This window comes from Trichechus manatus, unplaced genomic scaffold (assembly GCF_000243295.1).
Source record: "Trichechus manatus latirostris isolate Lorelei unplaced genomic scaffold, TriManLat1.0 scaffold00015, whole genome shotgun sequence".
Classification (NCBI taxonomy): domain Eukaryota; kingdom Metazoa; phylum Chordata; class Mammalia; order Sirenia; family Trichechidae; genus Trichechus; species Trichechus manatus.
In genome coordinates this window covers 2,928,842-2,943,489 of record NW_004443951.1, presented here as the reverse complement: position 1 = coordinate 2,943,489, position 14,648 = coordinate 2,928,842, and the positions used below count along the sequence as shown (strand labels likewise).

The 14,648-nt window shown below is 41.5% G+C and overlaps 1 protein-coding gene across 1 annotated transcript in view; it reads left to right on the top strand.

Moving 5' to 3' along the window:
• The window catches only part of SHISAL2A (shisa like 2A), a 27,823-nt gene extending 13,817 nt beyond the window's left edge, over positions 1-14,006 (top strand). The window contains exon 3 of the mRNA XM_004372047.1: positions 13,756-14,006. Coding sequence (XP_004372104.1) covers positions 13,756-14,006 — 251 coding nt within the window. The remainder of the gene's footprint in view (positions 1-13,755) is intronic.
• The last annotated feature ends 642 nt before the right edge of the window (positions 14,007-14,648 follow it).

The window sequence follows — 14,648 nt, the reverse complement described above, 5'->3', positions numbered from 1 at the left end:
AGCAGAGCGCGTCCTTTGGACCTGAGGTTCCTGTGCAGAGAAGCTCCCAAACCAAAGGAAGATTGATGACACGGACCTTCCTCCAGAGCGGATGGGAGAAAGCGTTTGCCTGGAGCTGATGCCCTGAATTTGGACTTGTAGCCTCCTGGACTGTGAGAGAATAAACTTCTCTTTGCTAAAGCCATCCACTCATGGTATCTCGGTTAAAGCAGCACTAGATGACTGAGACACACACCTTTCCTGACTTTAAACCACAAAGTATCCCTTTGTTCTGTTCGAACGACTGCCTCTTAATCTATGTACAGCTTCCTCATGAGCACAATTAAATGCTCTGGAATTCCCATTCTTCACAATGTTATCCATAATTTGTTATGATTCACACAGTCGAATGCCTTTGCATAGTTAATAAAACACAGGCAAACATCTTTCTGGTATTCTCTGCTTTCAGCCAGGACCCATCTGACATCAGCAATGATATTCCTGGTTCCACACCCTCTTCTGAATCCAGATTGAATTTCTGTCCATGTACTGCTACTTGTGTGTGATATTAGTGATACTGTTTGATAATTTCTGCATTCAGTTGGATCACCTTTCTTTGGAAGAGGCATAAAGATGGATCTCTTCCAGTTGGTTAGTCAGGCAGCTCTCTTCCAAATTTCTTAGCATAGACAAGTGAGCGCTTCCAGCACTGCATCCATTTGTTGAAACATCTCAATGGTATTCCATCAATTCCTGGAGCCTTGTTTTTTGCCAATGTCTTCAGTGCAGCTTGGACTTCTTCCTTCAGTACGATTAGTTCTTGATCATATGCTGCCTCCTGAAATGACTGAACATCAACCAATTCTTTTTGGTGCAGTGACTGTGTATTCCTTCTATCTTCTTTTGATGCTTCCTGCATCGTTCAATATTTTGCCCATAGAATCCTTCAATATTGTAACTCAATGCTTGAATTTTTTCTTCAGTTCTTTCAGCTTGAGAAATGACAAGTGTGTTCTTCCCTTTTGGTTTTCTAACTCCAGGTCTTTGCACATGTCATTATAATACTTTGTCTTCTTGTGCCACCCTTTGAAATCTTCTGTTCAGCTCTTTTACTTCATCATTTCTTCCTTTTGCTTTAGCTGTTTGACATGCAAGAGAAAGTTTCAGTCTCTTCTGACGTCCATTTTGTTTTTTTTCTTTCTTGTCTTTTTAATGACCTCGTGCTTTCTTCATGTATGATGTTCTTGATATCATTCCACAACTCGTCTTGTCTTCGGTCATTAGTGTTCAATGCATCAAATCAATTCTTGAGATAGTCTCTAAATTCAGGTAGGATATAGTCATGGTCGTACTTTGGCTGTCAGGGACTTGTTCTAATTTTCTTCAGCTTCAGCTTGAACTTGTATATGAGCAACTGATGGTCTGTTCCACAGTTGGCTCCTGGCCTTGTTCTGACCGACGATATTGAGTTTTCCATTGTCTCTTTCCACCGTTGGAGTTGATTTGTTTCCCGTATATTCCATCCAGCAACGTGCAAGTGTATAGTCACCATTTATGTTGTTGAAAAAAGGCATTTGCCATAAAGAAGTCATTGGTCCTGCAAAATTCTATCATGCAATCTCCAGCGGCATTTCTATCTCCAATGCCATATTTTCCAACTACCAATCCTTGTTTCCAGCTTTCGAATTCCAGCCACCAGTAATTATCAATGCATCCTGAGTGCATGTTTGATCAATTTCAGACTGCAGAAGTTGGTAAAAGTCTTCAGTTTCTTCATCTTTGGCCTTAGTGGTCAGTGTGTAAATTTGAATAATAGTCGTATTAACTGGTCTTCCTTGTAGCATATGGATTATTATCCTATCACTGACAGTGTTATACTTCAGGATAGATCTTGAAATGTCCTTTTTGAGGATGGATGCAATGATGTTCCTCTTCAATTTGTCATTCCCAGTGTAGTAGACCATATGACTGCCTGATTCAAAATGGCCAATACTAATGCCTCGGATATCAATGTTTATGCATTCCATTTCATTTTTTTATGATTTCCAATTTTCCTAGATTCATACTTCATATATTTCACATTCCAATTATTAACGGATGCTTGCAGCTGTTTCTTCTCATTTTGAGTCGCGCCACATCAGCAAATGAAGGTCCCGAAAGCTTGACTCCATTCAGATCATTAAGGTAAACTCCACTCTGAGGAGGCAACTCTTCCCCAGTTGTATTTTGAGTGCCTTCCAACTTGAGGAGTTCATCTTCCAGCACTATATCAGACAGTGTTCCACTGCTATTCAGAAGGTTTTCACTGGCTAATTCTTTTCAGAAGTGGCCTACTAGGTCCTTCTTCCTAGTCTGTTTTAGTCTGCAAGCTCAGCTGAAACCTGTCCACCATGCGTGACCCTGCTAGTATTTGAATAGTGGTGGCATAGCTTCCAGCATCACAGCAACACGCAAGCCCCCACAGTATGACAAACTGACAGATGCATGGGGGATATATATATATATGTATGTATATATACATATATATATATGCTTTACTGGTTTTCCTTCTCTATAGAACCCAGCCTAAGACATTTGGTACCAAGAGTGGTTCTAGAGAAAAAAAAATTGTAAGAATGTGATTTCTAAATTGGTTTCAAGTTTGGTTAGTCTTAAAGATGTTGATGACTCTGCTTCTGGTAGTAAAGGGGGCACTGCTAATCCATGGTGTGAGGAGGTGATAGAAATACGCTAAATACCACCTGATAGATCAAATATTGGTGAGAGACGAGACTCTAGGTGATCACATGTTTGGTATTTTCCTACAATTTTATTAGAATGAGAAGTATAAGAAAGCTGATTGGTTGATCCTTTCTTTCATTAGACAAAGTGGTAAAGGAAAGAGATGAGCTCAGGGTTTCAGAGTCACAGCTCACGCGTCGCATAAATGACCTCAAAGTTTCCACTTGTACCTGGAAAGAAAGCCTTATTTCTTGTAGTAACAGAGCTGATATTGTCAAAAAGCAGACCCAGAGTGTTATCGTAAGAGTGACTGAATTACAATGCCAATTGAATTTCCAACCTCAAATCTGCCTGCAGTTAAAGTGAAGGCATTGATTGGGAAGAAATAGGATCCTGAAACTTGGGATGGGGACCTCTGGGCATATAATCAGGAAGCTGAGACCCTAAATTCCATTGAATCACTCCTGCCAACAGAACCAGCTCTCTCACTCCATCTAAAGAGATTACTCCATCTTTGTCTACTAAGTCACCCTCCCCAGTAAGACTATTAGCCCCTCCACCCCCATCTGATGAGATTAACCCAGCTGTGTCTGAAGAGCTTTTGTCTGAGAACTCACACCTGGGATGGAGTCTGAGTCATTGCCTGGGGAGGTGGCTGAGTCACTGCCTGGGGCATTGACTGAGGCAGACCGCCTTACAAAACATTGCTGAATGTTCTCAGAACACATCCCACCACCCATTTTTACTTCTAGACCTATAACTAGACTTAAGTCTCAGTGAGCCCCAAAAGGTCAAGTACAAAGTGTGCTACACTCCAAAAGTACTGCTTGACTTTTTTAATATATACAAACAGAAACCTGGGGAATGTGTGTAGGAATGGCTATTAAGGGTGTGGGATAATGGTACAAAGAACATCAAGTTGGATCAGTTTGAGTTTATTGATATGAGTCTACTAAGCACAGATTCTTCATTCAGTGTTTCAGCTCAAGAGGTTAGGTTATTTGGTTGGTTTGCTGAAGCATGGATTACACAGTGGCCTACACTAAATCAAGTTGAAGTACCAGACCTGCCTTGCTCTACTGTAGAAGAAGGTATCCAAAGGCTTAGGGAAATTGCCATGTTAGAGTAGATTTATCTGGTTAGACCCATAGACCCACACATGGAGTACCTAGAGGACACATCTTTTACCACACAGTGAGGAACAAATTTGTGAAGGAAGCCGCAGCATCCTTGAAGACTGCTATGATTGCTATTTTATGTAAGTCAGATTTGACAGTGGGAACTGCCCTAACTGAATTAAGACACCTAACTACAACGGGGCTGACTGGACTCCGTGGTGGTAGGAGCCAAATAGTGGTACTTAATCCACAAAGACAAGTTGGGTGTGGTTACTATAATGGACAACAGAGTAATAGCAGTAATCAGAATAGTCTGACTCGTATGCACTTATAGCTTTAGCTATTTAGTCATGGTGTTCCCAGTAGTGAAATAGATGGGAAGTCTACTAAATATTTACTTGATCTGTGCAAGCAGAAGAATTCTAGGTCAAGTGAACAGCAGTCTAACTTGAATTGCTAGAATAGAGAGTCACAGCCCCTTAATCAATTCCCAGACTTGAGCTAGTTTACAGACCCACAACCCTTGGAATGAAGGGGAGGCCGTGTCCACTTGAGGAGGGACCCTGCTACACTGCCAAAAATTTATACTGTTAATTTTTCTCCCAGCCTTCCCCCAAGGGGATCTACGGCCTTTTACAAGAGTGACTGCTCACTGGGGAAAAGGAAATAATCAGACTTTTCAGGGATTACTGGACACTACCTCTGAACTGCCACTAATTCCAGGAGACCCAAAATATCACTGTGGCCACCAGTCAGAGTGGGGGCGTATGGAGATCAGGTTATTAATGGAGTCTGAGCTCAGGTTTGTCTCACAATAGATCCAGTGGGTCCCTCAACCCATCCTGTAATAATTTCCCCAGATCCAGAATGCATAATTGGAATAGATACACTTAGCAACTGGTAGAACCCCCACACTGGATCCTTGACAAGTGGAGTGAGGTTATTATGGTAGAAAAAGCCAAGTGGAAGCCATCAGAACTGCCTCTAGCTAGAAAATAATAAACCAGAATGAATACCACATTCTTGGAGGGATTGCAGAGATTACTGACACCATTAAGAACTTGAAGGATGCAGGGTGATGATTCCCACCACATCCCCATTCAACTTGCCTATTTGGCCTGTGTAAAAAACTGATGGATCTTGGAGAATGACAGTGGATTATCAAAAACTTAACCAGCTGGTGACTCCAATTATAGCTGCTCTTCCAGATGTGATTTCATTGCTTGAGCAAATTAATACATTTCCTGGTACCTGGTATGCAACTATTGATCTGGCTAATGCCTTTTTCTCCATACCTGTTTTGAAGGACTGCCAGAAGCAGTTTGCCTTCAGCTGGCAAGACCAGCAATACTACCTTCACTGTCCTACCTCAGGGGTATATCCACTCTCCAGCCCTATGTCATAATTTAGTTCGCAGTGAACTTGATCATCTTTCTCTTCCATAAGATATCATACTAGTCCATTACATTGATGACATTACGCTGATTGGACATAGTAAGGAAGAAGTGTCAATGACTCTGGACTTATTGGTAAAACATTTGCATGCTAGAGGATAGGAAATTAATCCCACAAAAATTCAGGCACCTTCCACCTCAGTGAAATTTCTAGGGGTCCAGTGGCATGGGCATGTCAAGATATTCCTTCTAAAGTGAAGGATAATTTATTGCATCTGGCCCCTCCCACAACTAAAAAGGAAGCACAACACCTGGTGGGCCGCTGTGGATTTTGGAGGTAACATATCCCTCATTTGGGTGTGCTACTCTAGCCTATTTATCAAACGACTCGAAAAGCTACTCATTTTGTGTGAAGCCCAGAACAAGAGTCATCTGAGGACCCCAAATATAGCAGTGTGGAATTCTTGAGCAATTTCCAATATTTCAAAGGTTTTACTGGGATCAAGTTTCTTTGCTTTGAACTAGAATGATATCACCTCTCAGTGGTAATTAGCATGAGCTCTCTCCTGCTGATTAGAGCTGTTTGATTAATACAAAACGGGGAAAAATTAGTACTTAATAAATGCAGTGCATTATGTTGACTGAATCCTTTAAAACCTGAAGCTCAAGGGAGAAGAAATAGAAAAATGAGGCTGCCCCTACTTTCCATCCCATTTTACAGAATGCTAACTGAGATTCAGAGAGGGGAAGGGGATAGCCCAAGGTAGCACAATGATTTAGTAGTATAATGAAGACTCGATCCTGGGTCTTGAAGCTCCTGGAAGCCAAATGGTCTCCACAGAAAGTTAACAGGGACTTTGACCAATCAGAAGGTGATCAGAGGCAGGTGACCAGGTCAGGTCTGGAAACCAGGTCATATGAGGGCCAGCTGAGGAGCTGGGGATGTTTGGCCTAGAGCAGAGGAGACTCAGAGCTCACAGCTAGGGCCCCAAATTTCTGCAAGGGTGTCCTGGGGCAGAAGGAGCAGACATTTTATAAGCAACTAGAGAGCAGAGCTGGGATCAGTGGAGGAAGCCACAGGGAGGCAGAACTTGATTCAATAAAGGTACAATTTTCTTACTATGAGACCTGAAATACTCTTACAAAGAGTGCCCCATCCCTGGAGGGTAATCAGAAAAAGACTAAACATGGGATTCAGCTGAGGGGATTCTTACACTGGATAGAAGATTGAACTCTTCCTCTGTACTAGTTGGATGCCTTAAAATACAAGTTTAAATAACAAAGTATCCTAAGGAATCTACAAAACCAACCAATAAACAACCTTCTAGAACTAATAAGTGAGTTTAGCAAGGTCACAATGTATAAAGGGAGAGCCAAACATCAATCACATTTATATAACTAGTAATGAAAAGTTAGAGACCAAAATTAAAAACACAATACTATTTACAGTGGTTCCAGAAAAAGAAAGAAAGAAATACTTAGGTATAAATCTAACAAAACATGTACAGGATCTGTACACTGAAAGTTACGAATGAGGAAATTTTCAGAAATTGCTTCCTGGTGAAGGAAATTAAAAAAAAAAAAAAAAGACCTAAATAAATGGAGAGATATATCATGTTCATGGATTGGAAGACCCAGAAAGTAAAGATGTCAATTCTCCTATATTGATCTATAGGTGTAACACAATTCTTATCAAAATCACAGCAGCTTTTTTGTATATATAGACAAGTTGATTCTAAAATTTATAAGGAAAGACAAAGTAACTGGAATAGATCCATTGCCGTTGAGTCAATTCTGACTCATAGTGGCCCAATAGGACAGAGTAGAACTGCCCCATAGGGATTCCAAGGAGTGGCTGGTGGATTCGAACTGCCAACATTTTGATTAGCAGCTGAACTCTTAACCACCGTACCACCAAGGCTCCTATATGTATATATAACTGATTAATTAAATTAGCAAGTACCTTCATATTAATTTTGAACTGTATAAAGTTGGAGGAAGCACACTACTTGATTTTAAGACATACTATATAGCATGAGTCGGAATTGACTCGACAGCAACAGGTTTGATTTTTGGTTTATATAGCTACCGTAATCAGGACAGTGTGGTACTGGAGGAGGGACAAACACATAGATCAGGATAGAGACTCCAGAAATAGACCCACATCATAAGTGTGTCCAATAGATTTTTGATAAAGATGCAGAGCAATTCAATGGAGAAAGAATAGTCTTTTCAATAAATGGTGCTGGAGCAATTGGACTTCCATAGGTAAAAAATAAACCTTTACTTAAACTTCATATAAAAATTAATTCAAAATCATAGATCTAAATATAAATCATAAACAATAAAAAACTTGTAGGAGACAATGTTCGTGATTGGTGGTTAGGCAGAGACCAAAAGCACAACCCAAAATGAAAAAAACTGATAGATTAGTCTTCATCAAAATTCAAAATTTTTGTGCAGGGAAAGACTGTTAAGAGGATGAAAAGACAAGCCCCAGACTGGAAGAAAATATTCACAAAATACATATCTGACAAAGAACAAACAATACCTTGAGAAAATGGGCAAAAGACTTGAACTGACACTTCACCAAAGAGAATATACAAATGGCAAGCAAGTACATTAAAATATGTTCAATATTATTAGCCATTAAGGAAATGCAAATTAAAGCCTCAATAAACTACCACTACACAGCTGTCAGAATGCTAAAGTAAAAAATACTAACAATACCGAGTGATGATGAGGATGTGGGACAACTGGATCTCTTATACATTGCTGATGGCAATGTAAAATGGTACAGCCACTCTGGAAAACAGTCTGGGAGTTTCTCATAAAGTTAAACATACATTTACCTTACAACCCAACAATCACACTCCCAGGTATTTATCCTAGAGAAATGAAAATATGTGTCTGCACAAAAACCTGTTCACAAATGTACACAGCAGCTTTATTTGTATTAGAAAAAAACTGGAAACAACCCAAATGTCCTTCAACATGCAAATGGTGCATCCATACAATGGAATACTATGCAGCCATTAAAAGGAATGAACTATTGATACACACAACTTAGATGGATCTCAATGGTATTATGTTGAATAAAAAAAGCCAATCTCAAAAGGCCATATGCTGTATAACCCTATATAACACTCTCAAAATGACAAAATTATAGAAATGGAGAACAGATCAGTGGTTACCAGGAATTAGGTTAGGGGAAGGCCTGACCATAAAGGGGTAGCACGAGGAAGTTGTCTGTGGTGATGGAACAGTTCTGTGGCAATGTTTATATAAAACTATGTATGTGATAAAACTTCATAGTACGTATACCTCTATCCCCAAAGATGCATGTAAAAACTGGTAAAATTGAATAGGATATGTAGTTTAGTTAATAGCATTCTATCAATGTCAATTTCTTGGTTTTGAAAATGTACTGTGGCTATGTGAGATGTTATCATTGGGGAAAGCTAGGTGAAAGGTAGCATATGATCAGGAACCAACAGTACTGAAGGAAGAAGTCCCAGCTGCACTGAAGACATTGGCGAGAAACAAGGCTCCAGGAATTGACAGAATATCAACTGAGATGTTTCAACAAACGGATGCAGCTCTGGAAGTGCTCACTCGTCTATGCCAAGAAATTTGGAAGACAGCTACCTGGCCAACTGACTGGGAGAGATCCATATTTATGCCTATTCCCAAGAAAGGTGATCCAACCAAATTCAGAAATTATCGAACAATATCATTAATATCACATGCAAGTAAAATTTTGCTGAAGATCATTCAAAAGCAGCTGCAGCAGTATGTCAACAGGGAGCTTCCAGAAATTCAGGCCGGATTCAGAAGAGGACTTGGAACCAGGGATATCATTGCTGATGTCAGATGGATCCTGGCTGAAAGCAGAGAATACCAGAAAGATGTTTACCTGTGTTTTATTGACTATGCAAAGGCATTCGACTGTGTGGATCATAACAAATTATGGATAACACTGTGAAGAATGGGAATTCCAGAACACTTAATTGTGCTCATGAGGAACCCGTACACAGATCAAGAGGCAGTTGTTCAGACAGAACAAGGGGATACTGCATGGTTTAAAGTCAGGAAAGGTGTGTGCATGAGGGTTGCATCCTTTCACCATACCTATTCAATCTGTATGCTGAGCAAATAATCCAAGAAGCTGGACTATCTGAAGAAGAACATGGCATCAGGATTGGAGGAAGACTGATTAACAACCTGGGATATGCAGATGACACAACCTTGCTTGCTGAAAGTGAATAGGACTTGAAGCACTTACTGATGAAGATCAAAGACCACAGTCTTCAGTAAGGATTACACCTCAACATGAAGAAAACAAAAATCCTCACAACTGGACCAATAGGCATCATCATGATAAATGGAGAAATGATTGAAGTGGTCAAGGATTTCATTTTACTTGGATCCACAATCAACACCCTTGGAAGCAGCAGTCAAGAAATCAAAAGACGCATTGCACTGGGCAAATCTGCTGCAAAAGACCTCTTTAAAGTGCTGAAAAGCAAAGATCTCACCCTGAAGACTAAGGTGCGCCTGACCCAAGCCATGGTATTTAAATGCCTCATATGCATGCGAAAGCTGGACAATGAATAAGGAAGACCGAAGAATTGACGCCTTTGAATTGTGGTGTTGGCAAAAGATATTGAATATACCATGGACTGCCAAAATAATGAACAAATCTGTCTTGGAAGAAGTACAACCAGAATGCTCCTTAGAAGCAAGGATGGTGAGACTACGTCTTACATACTTTGGACGTGTTGTCAGGAGGGATGAGTCCCTGGAGAAGGACATCATGCTTGGTTAGGTAGAGGGTTGGCGAAAAAGAGGAAGACCCTCAATGAGATGGGTTGACCCAGCGGCTGCAACAAAGGGCTCAATCATAACAATGATTGTGACCGGGCAGTGTTTCGTTCTGTGGTGCATAGGGTCGCTATGAGTCAGAACGGACTCGACAGCACCTAACAACAACAGCAGATGAAAGGTACACAGAAACTCTCTGTACTGTTTTTGTAATGTCTTGTATTAAATTGTTTCAAAATAAAAAGTTAAAAACAAAACAAACAAACAAGGAAACACATTGGCTGAGTAGGTGAAAAGCCCAGAAGTAAGGTGATCTTTAGGCATGGTTTGAATAGAAATTCACAATGTCCTCAGACGTATAGTTCCATTTTCTGAGATTCTCTCAGCTCTGCCCTCTATATTGTGTTGGTTTTCTCCTCAGGCTTGTTTTTCTCAAGGTAGTAAGTTGTCTGCCAGCAGTCCCTTGAACTATATGCTTTCTTGTTCCCATCCAGCCAAGAAGAGAAGGAGGGTGCTGTCTGTTCCTTCAACCAGAAGTGGGGGGAAAAGCCTCTGAGCTCTAGTCTGATTGGACCACCTTAGGGCATGTGCCAACCCCTAAACCAATCGTTGTGTCCAGGTACTGTGGTGCCTTGATTGCCCATCAATGTGGCAAAGGAATGGTATTACCTGATTGGCTCAGATCAATCATGCCTCACTCCTAGAGCTGGGATGGGGCCAATCCCACGCAAGGTGAGGAGGGATGGATGAATGTTGGGGAGAAAACCCCAATGTCCTGTAGAACTTCCTTCTTGAAATTCACTCTTCCCTTGGTTTCAGAAGCACCATTCTTCCTGAATACCCTCTATCAATATGTCTTAAAGTATAGGAGTTTGCTATGCAGAGAAGGTGTAAAATGTTATTCCAAGAAGAAAGAACATCAGGAAAGGCCGAGAGATGGGAAGGAATGGACCCATTTGGGGAACTGTGAAATTTTTTTTGAACATTTTATTGTGCTTTACATGAAGGTTTACAGAGCAAATTAGTTTCCCAATCAGTAATTTATATACAAATTGTTCTGTGACATTGATTGCAATCCCTGCAATGTGTCAGCACTTTCCCCATTACCACCTTGAGTTCCCCATTTCCATTCGTCCAGTTTTCCTGCACTTCCTGCCTTCTCATCTTTGCTTTTGGGCAGATGTTGCCCTATTGGTTTCATATAGATGATTGTTCTAAGGAATACTTTCCTCACAGGTGTTATTTATTTTATAGGCCTATTTTCGGTAAAAGGGGAATGGCTTCAGTTCCAAGTTAGAAGGGTGTCTAAGGACCATAATCTTGGGAGTTCCTCCAGTCTCTATCAGACCAGTGAGTCTGGTCTTTCTTATGAATTTGAGTTTCGTTCTACATTTTTTTCTCGCTCTAATGGGGACCTTCTATTGAGATCCTGGTCAAAATGGTCAGTAGTGGTAGCCAGGCACCATCTAGTTCTTCTGCTCTCAGGCTAGTGGAGGCTGTGGTTCCTGTGGTCCATTAGTCCTTTGGACTAATTGCTTCCTTAAGTCTTTAGTTTTCTTTACTCTCCTTTGCTCCGTATGGAAAGAGACCAATAATTATATCTTAGATGGCTGCTCGCAAGCTTTTAAGACTCCAGGTGCTACTCACCAAAGTAGGATACAGAACATTATCTTTATGAACTATGTTATACCAATTGACCTAGACTTCCCCCAAGACTATGGTCCTCAGCCTTCAAACCCAGTAAGGTGAGATGTTTGGTTATGTCTAGGAAGTTTCCATGACTGTGCCCCACGTGTGCTCTATTATATATATGAATATACATGCAGCACATACAAATATATATGTAGAAATATCCATAGCCAAACCTCTGTATGCTTGTGGGTGTAGTCTCATATACCCTCCCACACCTTACAGGATTATATATGTTATAGTATTTACCATAGTTGCCTTTTATTCTTGCTTACCTCTCAGTGTCTTCCCTTGCCTTGGTCATGTTGTGCTGACATCCCCCTTATTGTGTATTGCCTTTCCCTTCACCAAAGTTAACACATTATCTACTATCTAGTTAGTGTTTTCCCTGCCTCCCTCGCCCATCCCTGGTAACCATCAAATAATATTTCTTTCTGTGTGTAAATCTTTCCTTGATCTTTTATAATAGTGGTCTCATACAATATTTGTCCTTTTGTGATTGACTTATTTCACTCAGCATAACGCCCTCCAGATTCATCCATGTTGTGAGATGTTTCACATTCATCATTATTTTTTATCGTTACATAGTATTTCATTGTGTGTATGTACTACAATTTGTTTATCCGTTTATCTGTTGATGGGCATTTAGATTGTTTCCATCTCTTTGCTATTGTGAATAATGCTGCAGCGAACATGGGTGTGCATCTGTCTATTCGCGTCATGTCTCTTATTTCTCTAGGATATATTCCTAGGAGTGGGATTGCTGGATAGTATGGTATTTTTATTTCTAGCTTTTTAAGAAAGTGCCATAACATTTTTCATAGTGGTTGTACTATTTTTACATTCCCACCAGCGGTGTATAAGAATTCCAGTCTCCCCACAACCCCACCAGCATTTGTTGTTTTGTTTTTTGATCAGTGCCATTCTTACTGGGGTGAGATGGTATCTCATTGTAGTTTTGATTTGCATCTCTCTAATGGCTAATGGGGAACGCTGGTGGCATAGTGGTTAAGAGTTTGGCTGCTAATCAAAAGGTTGGCAGTTTGAATCCACCAGGCGCTCCTTGGAAACCCTATGGGGCAGTTCTACTCTGTCCTATACAGTTGCTATGAGTTGGAACCAACTCGACAGCAGCGGGTTTGGGTTTTTGTTTTTGTTTTTTTAATGACTAATGGTTATGAGCATCTCTTGATGTGTTTGTTAGCCGCCTGAATGTCTTCTTTGTGAAGTGTCTGTTCACATCCTTTGCCCATTTTCTAATTGGATCATTTGTCTTTTTGGGAACAGTGAAAATTTTAGTGTGGAAAAACAGAGTTCTTGAGGGAAGAGTGATAGTGATAAAGCTGAAGAGAGGGGATAGGGGCAGTTCATGAAGAGCCCTGAATGCCACATCAAGGATCACGGGTAATGGGAAGACACTGAAGGCTTTTAAGAAAGAACAGTTCACAGATTGTCTTGTCCTTAGAAAGCTCTCTCTGACCACAGCATGCAGGAAGGGCTGGAAGGGGGCCCAGTGGAGGCTGTTCCAGGGGTCTGGACAGGAGAAGATGAAGGCCAGACCTAAGATGGTGGCCATGAGGCTGGAGTGAAGTGAGCAGATTTTGTGGATGATGATGAGGTAGGCCTGAGCTCTACTCTGATTGGACCACCTTAGGTCATGTGCCCACCCCTAAACCAAAGACCTGGTGAAGTGTTAGGCTTTGTGAAGGTGCAGGGTAGAAGATATGAGAGATGACTTGAAATTTCTGGCTTGAGCACTTGATGCACTTTTTTATCCAGTAAGGCAGGGTTGCTCAACTATGTCATATGCTCCTGATAAGTCAAGTGAGATGAGGATTTAGAAGCGTCCATGAGATTTAGTGACAAAAAATTTTAAGGTATAGTAGGGCAGAAACCAAGTAAGTTGTATCAGAATAAGTCATGAATGCACAGGGTAAGAACTCTGTGAAATTAGCTGGGGTGTGTGAAACTGCTGGGGGAGGAAGGGGCTGCAGGAGGAAGCCCCATGCCTTCAGCTTGCTGTTTTCCAGGCTCTGAGGAGGCACATGCTGACCACCAAGAAGGGAACACAGGCATCACCATAGAGGTGACAGGAGTGACCCCCCTTGGGCAAAATTACCCTTTCCTGAACCAGCCACTGGACTGCAATGAGGGGCAGGCTCCAGATTCCAAGCGCCTCCTCCAACGCTGCTTCATGTCCACAGTGACCGCCAGTGACATTCCAGGAAGTCCTGAGGAGGTCCCTGTCCCCACCGCAGACCCACATGGACCAGCCCCATAAACATTCAATAAATGTCTCCACACCATCCTCTTTTGGAGTCTCTGTGTGGTAAAAGGTGGGGAGTAGGGTATGATCAAAAGAGCTCTGGAGCCTAGCAGGGTAAATGAGGGCTTTTGCCAGCAAACTTGCCCAGGTCCTGCCATGGACTCAGCTATACTGCTCTGCCTGTCCTACTGGGGACCTCGTGCAAGCAAAGCTGTCATAGAGAGAAGCCTGGGGACTGTGGGGGACTCAGAGGAGCCTAACTTAGCCTGGAGGGGTCAGAGAATTACGACTTGGTCTCCTTGCGTCAGAGCAGGTGTATTTCAGAGCCCCTGGGAAGATTACTGGCATCCTTAGGTGGTGCAAATAACGCTCAACTACTAACCAAAAGGTTGGTGGTTAGAACCCACCCAAAAATCTGGCAATCTGTTTCCAAAAGGTCATAGCCTTGAAAACCCTATGGAGCAGTTCTACTCTGCACACATGGGGTCACCATGAGTTGAAATTGACTCAGTGGCAACGGGTTTGGGGTTTCTGGCTTTGGGAAAATGATCAGGACCTAGAAGGAGGTGCGCTCATTCCCAGAGTGAGCCTCTCCGCCTCCAAGGAATGGAATGGGAGGGAATGCAGTGTGCACAGGGGCCAGCCATGTTTATATCA